Consider the following 12,928-nt stretch of genomic DNA (forward strand, 5'->3'; position numbering starts at 1 on the left):
CAAAAGTAATGATTATAGACTTACAAATCAGTTACTGGATAAACAGTGCATTAGTCATGCTTTTAACAGTGAAACTGCACAGCTGGAGAAAGGTAACTTCAATAACAAGCAGGACTTCATTTTTGTTAAGCTTTTGGACATCATATAGAATTCAATTTTCACATCCAATAAATGTGATGCAGGTTCTGGTACTATTGCTGTAATTTGGGAGCACTGCCAGAATGTTGGTGCTGCCCAGTACACAGGAAGACATGATTCCAATAACAAGGAGGTTATCATTTAAAATGCTAAAGCATCTCCATGACATGCAATAAAACAGATTAGACAGTTAGAATGGTTTTAATGGTTTTTAGATTAAATAGTAGCTAATTACTGCAGGGTTGCATAAAAGCCTTTGACCATAATTTAACTAAATATACCTATTTTTACACCAGGATTTCAGTCCATTCATGAAGCTCTCAACTCACTCCAACAAATACAGACGACAAAACTGAAACTAGAAAAAAAGAAATTCCAGAAAGACATAAAAAAAATACGATGCAAGGTAACTGAACTTCAGGAAGACTGAAGCTTTTCCAGCATTTGCAGTTGTTCTCTCAACCTAACAGGATTGTTGGCTTAAAGACTGAAACAAAGAAAATCTCATGTCTCCATAGCATGTTACTGCTATCCTTAAATCATATTTTATAGTAGAACCTTCCTAATCTAGTGCAACACTAAAGAATATCAGTTATGGTGATTTTGTCTTGTTTTAATATGTTGAAGCAAGGTCAGTGGGGCAAGAAAATAAATATTAAGGACGGACAAATTTGAAAAGAATATTTCACAAAAAATTAGCTCTTATTTGGGGATTTTTAGGATGCACCTGTCCGTTTAACTCCCTGAAATTCTTAAGCATAACAAACCCACTTCTGGTCTGAATTATGCTGGATTTACACTGGTGCAACTAAAATCAAAATTAGGCCTAGTAAATTCTCCCAGTATTGCTCTATGCACATACATTAAGCCTATTAATATTAAATGGCAATTGAAGGAAGAATAGCAATCCTCACCTCAGTCTCTCTAGAATATAGCAGATCATTTACTGCAATGTCATTTGGGTTGGAGAAAAAGAGAAGTTGAGTCATTCTATGCAGCCAAGGAAACTGGTGCAAGTGATGGATCAAAGGCAAGATAATGATAATTTTTGCATTATCAGAAATATGGTATCTATTTCCAAGCTGCTTTTCTGGTTCATGGAAAGAAGGTGATGGTTATACCTAGGTTCTTGATTATTAAAGTGGGTAAAATAAAATCTTAAATACATTTTTATCTGCTTCAACTTTAAAAAAGGAAACAACCCTGAAATAAGTTTACCTGGTAATTCAGGTTCCAGGATTCTAAGGCACTAGTACACACTAAATTCCAGTCCCACTGACATCAGAGACAGTTTTGCCAGCGTTTGCAGGGGAGAGGTGGGGGAATGACCACAATGCAGTTGTGGTAGATACTCTGTCCCACAACTGATAAATTCATTGTCTCTGAGCCTCTCTCCAGCAAATCAAATGGGACAGAACTCAGATAATCCTAGCGGCTCTGGTTTTCCATGTTTGTCTAGGACAGCACACAGGGAAAAGTTCCTCAGGCAGGGGCCCGGCTTAGCCTCTTTAACAGCATGGTTGATGAAGGGGCCTCAGTACAGATAACAGGAGAATCCAATTCAGTAACAAATATACTTTTCTTGCTGCAAGGAAACCTTCCTTTTCTATGGTATATGCAAAAAACTAGAATCACAACAGGAAATGGTGTAAAAACAAAAATAGTGACCAATGTCAAATGCAGTCCTTCTGTGTTTCAGTTTTGGTAAGTTTGACTCACCTTGGGCCTTGCAGGTACCACTCTTATGAGACAGGTGTCTGCACTTAACACTGTTCGCTGCTCCCATCTTGGCAACCCTTTAAGATCACATCACTCTCTGTGTCTCACATTTTCAGGGAACAGCAGAAAATCTATAGTGCCACCTGGAATCCTAATATACTTCTACAGACCCTTACCCAGCTGTCTTCTGAACTCATCCTATAGATCTCACATTATTCCCTGCCTATGAAGGTGACACTAGTAGGTGCCATAATGTTACTTGTATTGGCCATGAAGTTATGGCAAAATATAGGGCCACTGAGGAATTTATTCCAAAGTAGCACACTATGTCACAGATGTTTGGATTGATCCAGAGCATCCTACACAGAGCCTAAACCTGACACAAGGGGAAGACCACGGCTGCAGGTGTGCAGACTTGCTCCTTTGTGCTCTAGCATGAAGGCAGGTGTAATCTTGTCCAAAGTATTGATTTGCATTTACATTGCAAGTTTGAGACATAATTTAGAATTAAAATCTCATGTGAAATAAACGTGCTATATGAGCTTCAGTATTGCTATTGTTGATTGGGCAGTCGTTGTGCAAAAAGACATGATCACAAGCTTCTAGCCACCTTTTCATCATGATCAAATTCATACTCTTCTTCACATCCAGCCAAAGGTTCCTGGCTGTTCGCAGCTCTTCCTTGTTTGTTGGCTTTGTGGAAGGCATATTAGTCTGGCCAGATGGCAAGGCAGGTAACAGAATTCAAGGCCCAATCTTGGAAGTTCACATCCAATAAAAATGTAGGACTGGGCCTTATGCTTTTAAAAAAAGAAATAGTTTGGGCTAAAATATTATTTTTACATCGCATTAAACCGAGAGATAGATTCCAGAGCTATAGTCAGCTCAGAGTACTTTGGAGTGTCAGATAACCGTAACCCCATTGGAAGGACAGGTGTAGTTATTTGTCACTATTGTTTTTTTGCCAATCAAAACTGTTTGTATTGGTTATAAGACTGTTCCTATCCCTCACAAATGCTTTGCTTTCATTTAAACTATACAGAATACCTAAATATATTAGATCAGTGTGCTGGTCATGTTTTGTGATTTAATTTTGTGTGAAACAATGTTTGAATAAGAAAATCCTATTTGGTGAAAGTATTATTGAGGGGTGGTATGCTTACCACCTCTAAAAAGGAGATTCACAGAGATGGCATATACAGATTTTTTTTAAAAAATTCTCATGAACTGATTTTATTTTGTGTATATATGAGGGAGTTTAGTATCATGGATGATATCCTGGCTCCATTGAAGTCAATGGGAGTTTTGTCTTCGACATCACCAGGGCCAGGATTTCACCCTATTTCTGCTTTAAAGGAAGGCAGTATGCACCACTAGATGGCAAACCTGCCTAGGAATGAGTGGACCTGTTTTTTATTCCCATCTCTACCACTGACCTTGGCCAAGTCACTTCATCACTATGGCTGTTTCCCCATCTGTAAAATGAGGGTTCTGCTTGCCTTCATTTGTAAAGTTCTTTGAGATCTACAGATGAACGAAGTGCTAAAACCTATCCCACCCTCAGCAAACCTGGAATTCATTTGCACAGGACACAGCAGATACTTTGCACACCCTTACCTCTGGAGGCTGCACACTTGCTTTGTCTTATATTTCTTGGATTTCATTAATTTAAATTAGAGCCTTCCCTTAACAGTTTGCACATTATCTTCACCACCTACACCTCGCTTTCTTTCTTCAATGTGTATAATAAATTCCTTTGGGCTATAAAATTATCTGGTTAGAAATATCAACTAATAGTTTCTTCTAATTCAAAGGAGACAGCATTGTTAGTTTGAAAGTAACTTTTGTTGTCTGATGAAATGCTAAGCACCATAGCATATTTTGCATAATTTTAATACATGAAGAACATCTACAACTGACAGATGACTTATTGGGAGTGTTGATGTAGTAATGTTGGTCCCATGATATGGGGTAGACAAGTAGGTGAGGTAGTGTCTCTTATTGGACCAACTTCTGTTGGTGAAAGGGACAAGCTTTTGAGTTACACAGAGAACATAAGAACATAAGAAAGGCCGTACTGGGTCAGACCAAAGGTCCATCTAGCCCAGTATCTGTCTACCGACACTGGCCAATGCCAGGTGCCCCAGAGGGAGTGAACCTAACAGGCAATGATCAAATGCTCTCTCCCCTGCCATCCATCTCCATCCTCTGACGAACAGAGGCTAGGGACACCATTCTTACCCATCCTGGCTAATAGCCATTTATGGACTTAGCCACCATGAATTTATCCAGTCCCCTTTTAAACATTGTTATAGTCCTAGCCTTCACAACCTCCTCAGGTAAGGAGTTCCACAAGTTGACTGTGCGCTGCGTGAAGAAGAACTTCCTTTTGTTTTAAACCTGCTGCCTATTAAGAGCTCTTCTTCAGGTCTGGGAAAGGTATTCAGTGTCACAGCTAAATACAACGTGGAACAGATTGTTCTCTAGAGACCCTGGTTTTGTCTTATTACAACAATCTGTAACCCACTAACCCTCCTTTGACCTATGACTGCAGAGGTGTTAATTGCCTACTTCATCTTGAACCATCTCTTGCAACATATGTTAACTCCTTATGCTTAATCTGTTCCACCTTGTATTTTGCTGTGATATGGAGTACATTTCCCAGACCGGAAGAACTCTGTGTAGCTCAAAAGCTTGTCTCTTTCACCAACAAAAGTTGGTCCAATAACAATTATTACTGACATTATATGATTGATAACTAAGGCTAATGACAGACTGGAGACATTCATTCTCTTATTCCCCCACCCTGACATTAGAATACACATGGTCTTTAGATTTACTGGCTGAGCGAAGGAAGGTCTAACATTCAACTCAGAAACATTTCTCTGTATATTTGCCTGTAATGTGATAAAACTGAAAGGAAGGGAAAGGTAGAGCCTCTCAGGCGTCTGGTTAGCAGAGCCAGCAGCTCCAACCACCTCTAGAATGGTCTATAGATCAAAAAACCGGTTGAGGGCAGCCTTTAAACACAATACAATTTGAAAGTGATGATGCTGAAAGAAAGTTGGATAAAGACAAAATAAGAATGGGCTGTGGGGGAAATAGGGGTGCACAGAGCCCCTGGTATGGGGACACAAACACTGATGGGAAGAATGGAGGACCATGTCATGAGGGCACACAGAGACCCTGGCATAGGGGAAAGGGCCCCTGAAAATAGGGGTGGCATACAGAAGGCTTGTGGGAGAGAAAAAATGGAGGAATGGAAGGAGCCCACTAGGCCACAATGCCCTAGTCAGAGTAATTATTAAAATCTTAGATCTACTGATATATAAAGTGATGAGATCATCCTACAGGATTATTGCTAAAATGACAACTGATATGAACCATAAAGGCATGGAATTCACATTGTGAGTTTGTTTGTTTTTTAAACTTCAAATGAGTGGGCAGAAACAGGATGTTAGCTAGTGATAGTGTAACACTACTTGATGTATGCAAGCAAGTTTAAGAGTCAGATCCCTAGTCAGTCCCTGTGGAGTTTAAGCCAAGAACCAAAGACTGCAAAGGGAGAGTGGGACCCTAGAGAGAGAAGCAATTATTCTTCCCCCCCCCCCCCCCCGCCCCAAGAGCTACATTCAGTTCACATTAACTATCTGACCAATCACCTTAAGGAAAATGTCTTACATGGCGGTGTGTGGGAGAAGGTAATAGTAGAAGACCCTTGCCATTCCTCCCTTGAGTAAGGGATTGTTATCATGATTAATCCAAATAAGCAGTCAACAGCAGGGTTACCAAAAAATCAAATACAAATTGCCATACACATTTATAAATATAACCATGGATCGGATCATTGTGCAAAATCTCAATTTTACTTATTTATATTTCCCTTGACCCCAGAGTATGTTGTAGAAATCTGGTTCCTCCTGTCTGCAACCTAATCAGTTGCAGTGTTAAATATTTTTTTGCTTCCCGCCACTGCATGTGGAGTTGCAAATGTATTTGAGTACCAACTGTAATATAATGAACATTATAGAAAGCTTAGATTTCTGCAAGTTACAACAGTTGGGAATAACTTAAAAATATGAATTTGCATACTACTTTGACAATTTAAGGCTTTGTTTCAAAAAGTAGAAACTTATCCTGCTTTGCACCACTGCAAGTGCAAAATGATAAGCAATGTCCATGTGAGGAGCATGGACATCTGCTGTAAACTCCAACAGAAAAAAAAAATGGATTCTCCATTGCAGCAGCACAACATAAATGTATCAGTGAGGAAAAATACAAGTTAAATGAACTTGAGTTTTAAGTAAAGGAAAAACAGGTTGATGGCAGTGTCCATCGTAAAAAAATATTATTTTAAAGCAATTTGCTTTTGTCTAACAAAAAATCATTTTCAAAAAAAAAAACCCCACAGATTTGCTGGCAGGTGGTGTGAATTAGGTTTCATGAATTTCCTTTTTATTTCCTTCTGGTGGCCCAGTGAAAGAAGTCCATGCTAGGCAGATGCTGATAATTTCTTGTCTAGTTCCAGAGATCTAGTATCTCCATTAGCTTTGGCATTCGCTACAAGTGCCTGTGGGGGAAAAAAACGTTATTTGTGATACCCAAATATTTGAATCTCTCCTATTCAGCTCCCCTAAAAACCCAAGCAACCCAAATATCCAGAAATAAATGGGATATTTCAGTATTATGCAATAGTTTGCTTAATGCCTTAAAAACTAAATTGCAACCACTGCAATGCAAGACATCATTTTTTGCTTAGGGCTGAGGTCACTTTTCCAACTAAGTGATTCACTGACAGGAGGGAAGATACTGAAGATAGAAGAGACCAATGAGATCATATGGCCTGTCAATGCAGGGTTGCTCCCTGCAGGACCCTTATGGGTGTTTGGTAGGTCTAACTTTATATATGATCCATGTGATGGGGCTCTCTCACAGCCTACTTATACAACATTGTCAGGAGTTTTTCCTGACAGTTTAGGGTTTCCCACTCTGAATTTAATTCTATGACTTGAGGCCTTTGTACTATTCAAGAAGATCTCTCCAGCTTAGTGTTTTTACAGATGTTCATAGGTTCTGCTTGGCACTTCCTCACTCCCTGTGGTCACTTAGCCAAACTCTACATTATTTTCTCGCTAGTAATGATTGCTCAGAACGGAATACAACGAATCCACACCAGAATCATGTTCAGAAGAACTCAATTGCCAATTCTTTTTTATCGCGTGTCCCATAATGCATGTCTAAGCAGGGAACTCAGAAGAATTTTGCCCCAGATGTGGTCTAAAATTTTAATACATTTTGGAACAGGAACTTTCAACACCATTCCCTTAAAATTCACAGTTAGCAAATATCTAGCTTCTGATATTACAGTCAAAATTTGAAGGTTTAGAGAGCAGTTCAAGTGCTATTTTGGATGTGCTGGAGACATGCATATGTTTATTCTTTACACTTTTTTTTTTTAGCAACTTTCAATAGTAATTAAAACAAATCTCCCCCTTGTCCCCCTCCCCATTCTGTCTTGACCTATGTCTGCATCTGTGTTGGGGCTGACAGTCTAAGAAGTATTTAAATAAATTATCAGATTTAAAAAAACACTCAATTTTTTACTGTAAGAGCTCAGTCTTAAACAAGATGGAAGTGCACAATTGGCCAGCATCCAGTCTCAGTCACAATTAGTTATGCTGACTGCCTGACAGTCATGGTGCAGCTTTGATTTGAAGCACTGACTCCACCTAAAGCTGGAATTATATTATGCTTTTGCTTCCCAAATCCTGGAAAGATTCCATAACACACCCCATAAATATTTCTATAAATGGGGACTAGCATAGAAAGCTAGTCAACACGATTGGTATTTGCATATATCTGTATAGAAATAGACTGACTCTTACATCTATTAATTCGTAATCATCTTTGGCATATAAATGTCTTAGGAGGTACCAGCGTGCAACTGATACTATGGTTTCTGGATATCCAGGCTGATACACCACTCTTTCCAACATTCGACGAGTCTCCCTAGGAACAAAAATAAAATTTAATACCGAGTAATCTCTAGAAATTTGTTGCATTTAACAATTTTCTTGTTTTGTATAACCTGCCAAGAGTCAGAATTATTTTAAACTGTAGTGATTAAACCAAATTGTCCTCTTAGCTAAAATTCGTATGAACAATCACGTGTCTTGCAGCCGATGACAACAGTTGATAGCAATATCACCAATTTTTACGTCTACTTCCCTTCTCCCAACTGTGGGTCCAGCACTGCCTCTCAATGTCCAGAACGTACATAATGATTCATAGTTATTTTTATTTCCACTTAGGATAATAACTACCCTGAGAACAATCCTCTATAAGTACACCTGGAAATGTAAACTCTTCTGCTACAAGTAGTAACCCAACACTAGTGGAATTTTAATGTTTGCTATACTAGCATGTTGTGCATCATGCTGCCCATAAACTCAATTTGGGCAGCACTACCCCGCTGAAATCCTAAAAGGCATTTGCTCTTGTTTAATAACTATAATATAAACCTTTAAGGTATCACAGCTGCTTTTAGGGAAGCAGTTACTAGAACACCAGTCCTGTGACCAGCAAAAAGGTTTTTAGTAAAATGTATTTGTATAAACAGTGTGTATAACACACGCATTATAGTCTATCTTTAGTGTGAAACAACTGTTTAATAGCTTGCCACAGCATTATATAATTTTATGGCAAGTGAAAAGTCAGTAAAGTGACATCCAAGGGGAAATTCAGGTAGGCAGAATATGGTTACACAAGTTAGAATTTGGCTAGTGCACTGGTACCAGCATTCCTATTTTTGCAAATATGTGTCATGGGGAAAAAAAGGGTCAGAAACTTGTTTTGAATCTCACTTGAGACTGGATGGAATTGCAGCACATGCTGGAATGAGACTGCCTCACTGCTACCATCCCATTCAACCAATACTCATCAGATAGTTCTTGCAAAACAAGTTAAAATATATTTAGTTTATATGTTTTTTAAAAAGCTTAGCCAAAAGCTGTAACTGTCTTTGACACCACAAAAGACTCCAACTATAAATACTACTGCTTTGGTTCCCTGCTTTCAACTGGTTTTTCAGCTTTTAAAGTTGAACTAAGGCAGGGGTCGGCAACCTTTCAGAAGTGGTGTGCCGAGTCTTCATTTATTCACTCTAATTTAAGGTTTTGCGTGCTAGTAATACATTTTAACGTTTTTAGAAGGTCTCTTTCTGTAAGTCTATAATATATAACTAAACTATTATTGTATGTAAAGTAAATAAGGTTTTTAAAATGTTTAAGAAGCTTCATTTAAAATTAAATTAAAATGCAGAGCCCCCCAGACTGGTGGCCAGGACCCGGGCAGTGTGAGTGCCACTGAAAATCAGCTCACGTGCCGCCTTTGGCACGCATGCCATAGGTTGCCTACCCCTGAACTAAGGCAAACCACCTGCACTCACTTTCACCAGACATTGTTTTTGTGGGGTACACTATTATAGAGAACACATACCTCGCCCCCATTTTGCGATTGTACTGTAACAGCGCTTGCAGAAGAACAGCCAGTGGGCAGAAGGAAAGTTTCAAGGCTTCAGTTGTTGCCTCCTGAACCAAGGATGGCCAATGATCATTTGAAATGTTAGCCTATCAGCAAGATGACAGCAAGAAAACTTTAGTAACTACGTTACTAGCCAAAATGTTTCACTGGGGGAAAGATAATATTTGTTTGCACACATACCATCTGCACATGATTAGCCTTTAATTCTGCAAGTTTGCTAATTCTTAAGCTTTCCTGTTTGGTAAATTAGATTTCCAAGTCTCAGGGTATAATAGGGCTGGAAAGCCAGAACTGCATTATTTCAGTACTTTTACAGCAATCTTGCAAAATTCTACTTGGCCATTCATCTGCAGAGTTGTTATTAACAGCAAAGTAAAACAGCATTACTTTATTATATTAAGGATGCATGTGTATATCCAATGAAAGCTTGCAAGGCTACACTGGAGAGATGAATTTATCCACATTGAATGCTCACAGGTACACAGAGTCAAAAGAAAAAATCATAAGTTAAACAGCAACTCTAAATTGATGTTTATTTAGTGGAGCCACTATTCAGCAATTCATGTTTGGCAAGTCCATTGAATTAGATTACTGGAGAGACGGTAATGTATTTGGTAAAAATTTTGCATGACAGAAAATACAGTAAAATATAAATGTTTGTATGAAGTGCACAGGTTTTCACTAGGAAAGATAAACAGATTATTCAAGACTGTAAGAGACTGCAATTATGCTACTGACATCTAAGTGAAATAATTAAAGACTACAAAATGTGCCAGAATTTGCCCCAGAGTGGGTGCAATTTAAGTGGGTTCAGCTATGCTAAAGATAAAGCTGAGCAAACAAACCTATGTAATAGAAACTGTCTTGTAAACTGCTCTGGTTATGCCAAGAGAATGTGGGTAGTGAAAGGTTTGTTTAAAAAGCTGATTTATTTGCTTCAAAAGAATTTAATCAGCTATGAAGACTGATCAGTTTGAAATACACTATACAAAAAACAGTCTTAATTATGTCATACTTTAATCTTGTGCAAAATAGTCTGAAGCAAGAGTGAGAGTTGTACTCTTTCAATGAAATTAAAGCATGCAAAGACCTCTACACAAACACCTAGTGACATGTAGGTTGGGTGCACCACCAGGTTCTGCCATGGTAGAGATATTTTGTGGGCAGTTACAAATGAAGAGCAAAGTCACCAGCCAGGACGGCAGAATCACGTGAGATGTGGCAGGGTCACTACTGGCCAACATTCCCATACAGATAACCCTTTCTCCCCGAGGCACGGGGTTCTCGTACTCATCAGGAAGAGAGCTTTATTTGGTTTCCTATACTTTGAGAACTTCTTCCACTACTCAAAATACATCAGTTAGCTGAACTACTTGGTGTAAAGGAAACTCATTTTGTTTCCTCTTTTAAACATTCTGGGCATAAGAGAAGATGCCTTTGCTTTTATTTTAGGGTAGATTATTTAGCGAGTGTTTTCCCAACCTATTTTAGTGAAGTGATGACCCACAATAAATTACAGCATACGAATAGCCCTAACAAAAGAAAACATGCTTTCTCCTATGGCATAGTTGATCCAAAAAGCCACATACCTTTACATTTTTAGGGAAGTTTAGCACTAGTACTGCTGAAAGAGGATAGTGTGCATTTCAGTATCTCTAGAAAAAGCATGTCAAAAATGACCTATATTTTCTTTAAGGCACGTATTATGCTATCATTGTAATTGTTTTCATCTAATCCTTTTAGGGAGACAGGTTAGAATGACATTCCTTAGGCTCTAAGATCTTCAAGGCAAAGACCATCTATGGGTTTGTACAGCAAACAGCACAATTGTGCCCCAAACTTGACTGAAACCTCTAGGCACTAGTGCAATAAAAATGAAAATAAATAATAAGACTGAATGAATGCAACTCATACAAATGTCACATGTTCAGTGATGCAAGAGTCTTGAAACTAGAAGTTATACTACAGTCAGTTTGGATGACAGAACTAATAATCTAGTATTAGAAAATAAAGCTTAGTGGTCTTAGTTGATTATGCCATATATTTTTCCTTTAGACACAAAATATTCCTGGAGAGAAGTCTAAGAACAATCAATAGTCTTTTAAAGTTAGAGTGTATTAGGTTTATTCACATCCATGTTAGCACGAAATGAGAATACCATTTCTGCTAATTATTGAGGAGTAGTTCACAAAAGAGAACAAAAGTCTTACAGTTTCCCGCAGTTTATGGAAGGACTTCATCTGGGAGATTACAAAAGATAGCTAACAGCAGATGGCTTACATTTTAAATTAATTCATTTTATCATAATAGTTGTGGTTATCTTACCATGCAGATTTCCAGTGCAAGCATAGCTAGCCTGAGCAAACTTGATAACTTCCCGTTCCAACTGCCCTGTTGGGATGCCAACTGTAGACTCTTTCTGTAACACATCTCTGCTGCGACCATCATTCTTTGAGACTGGTACACTTTTGCGAGCCACTAAAAATAGAGAACCATTATGTTTGGTAGTGCTCGTTAAAACAGATCATTCAGGTATTTTTGACTATGTAAATTTAAGTTTTCCAAGTTTCATGAATATATTAAGTTGATCTTTATACACAATTAGTTGTAGGTTATTTTATAGCTGAACACCTGCTTGAGGGAAGGAGAGTGCAAATTTCCATGCACGCTCTGCCAGTGTACCTCTGTCCTTTAGTACTATAGCTATGTTATTTCACAACAGAGGTCTCTTACCAGACACTGCCAACCATTTTGTAGTTTTGTGAATCTGAACATGAACTAGGAGGTAGCCAAACTCATTTTCCACTGGGGACCTCCTAAGCTATTTTTAAATGGAGCACGCCACCTAGCACTAGATTGCCAACAACAGTTCTATTAGGATGGTGGAAAGCTGTTCAGACAAGTTAGAAAGTTTCTGCCCTTGAACAAGATGGATTTCCCATCTCATGCTACTGTATGTGAGGAAGTAAAAATATTCAATCTTACAGCTTGAACTCAGATGAAAATATGTAGTTATCCTTTTTGCCAGACAACAACCTGAACTTCTGCAGACAGAAGGTTCCTGTTGGAGGAGCTACAGATGGGAATGGAGTTAGGGGAGTCTGTCTAACCTAGTGTTCTCATCCTTCTGCTTGCTCCATCAGCACAGTAGAGTGAACTCCTCTTAAAGAGAGGTTGGCAAGGGACTATAACTGAGGCTTATTTTGTACTGACATGAAAATGTATTGGTGCAAAAGAAATCAGGAGTTTGTAAATCCTTTCATATATACCCTAGATGTTCCAACATCAGTAAGTCATGCTTGTACAGAAAGTTATCCGTTAGGTCATGAAGCAGCTATTAAACAATGAAAGGATCTAGACAACTAATCTTCTAGTCTAAAACCTTCCCTAGATGATCCCTTTCCCATGGTCCTCCGCTACTGGCACAGTTTATGACTCTCAGAGTGGAGAGCTGGGGCACAATTCTAAGCACTTTCCTAAGAATTTCTTTTAGAGAGTTGCCTCTATGTTTATGCTTGTGGGATTTTTG

The 12,928-nt window shown here is 38.5% G+C and overlaps 2 protein-coding genes across 2 annotated transcripts in view; one reads left to right on the top strand and one right to left on the bottom strand.

The window, feature by feature from the left end:
- The window catches only part of FAM81B (family with sequence similarity 81 member B), a 40,327-nt gene extending 39,759 nt beyond the window's left edge, over window positions 1–568 (top strand). Inside the window, exon 8 of the mRNA XM_065405892.1 lies at window positions 435–568. Within this exon, the coding sequence (XP_065261964.1) occupies window positions 435–568 (134 nt within the window). The remainder of the gene's footprint in view (window positions 1–434) is intronic.
- A 5,727-nt stretch (window positions 569–6,295) lies between these two features.
- The window catches only part of SKIC3 (SKI3 subunit of superkiller complex), an 80,755-nt gene continuing 74,122 nt past the window's right edge, over window positions 6,296–12,928 (bottom strand). The window contains exons 38-41 of the mRNA XM_065406299.1: window positions 11,725–11,877; window positions 9,355–9,485; window positions 7,743–7,866; window positions 6,296–6,427 (exon numbers count right to left, since the gene is read on the bottom strand). Coding sequence (XP_065262371.1) covers window positions 6,350–6,427; window positions 7,743–7,866; window positions 9,355–9,485; window positions 11,725–11,877 — 486 coding nt within the window. The 3' untranslated portion in view covers window positions 6,296–6,349. The remainder of the gene's footprint in view (window positions 6,428–7,742; window positions 7,867–9,354; window positions 9,486–11,724; window positions 11,878–12,928) is intronic.

Source organism: Emys orbicularis, chromosome 6 (assembly GCF_028017835.1).
Source record: "Emys orbicularis isolate rEmyOrb1 chromosome 6, rEmyOrb1.hap1, whole genome shotgun sequence".
NCBI classification, from domain to species: Eukaryota; Metazoa; Chordata; order Testudines; family Emydidae; genus Emys; species Emys orbicularis.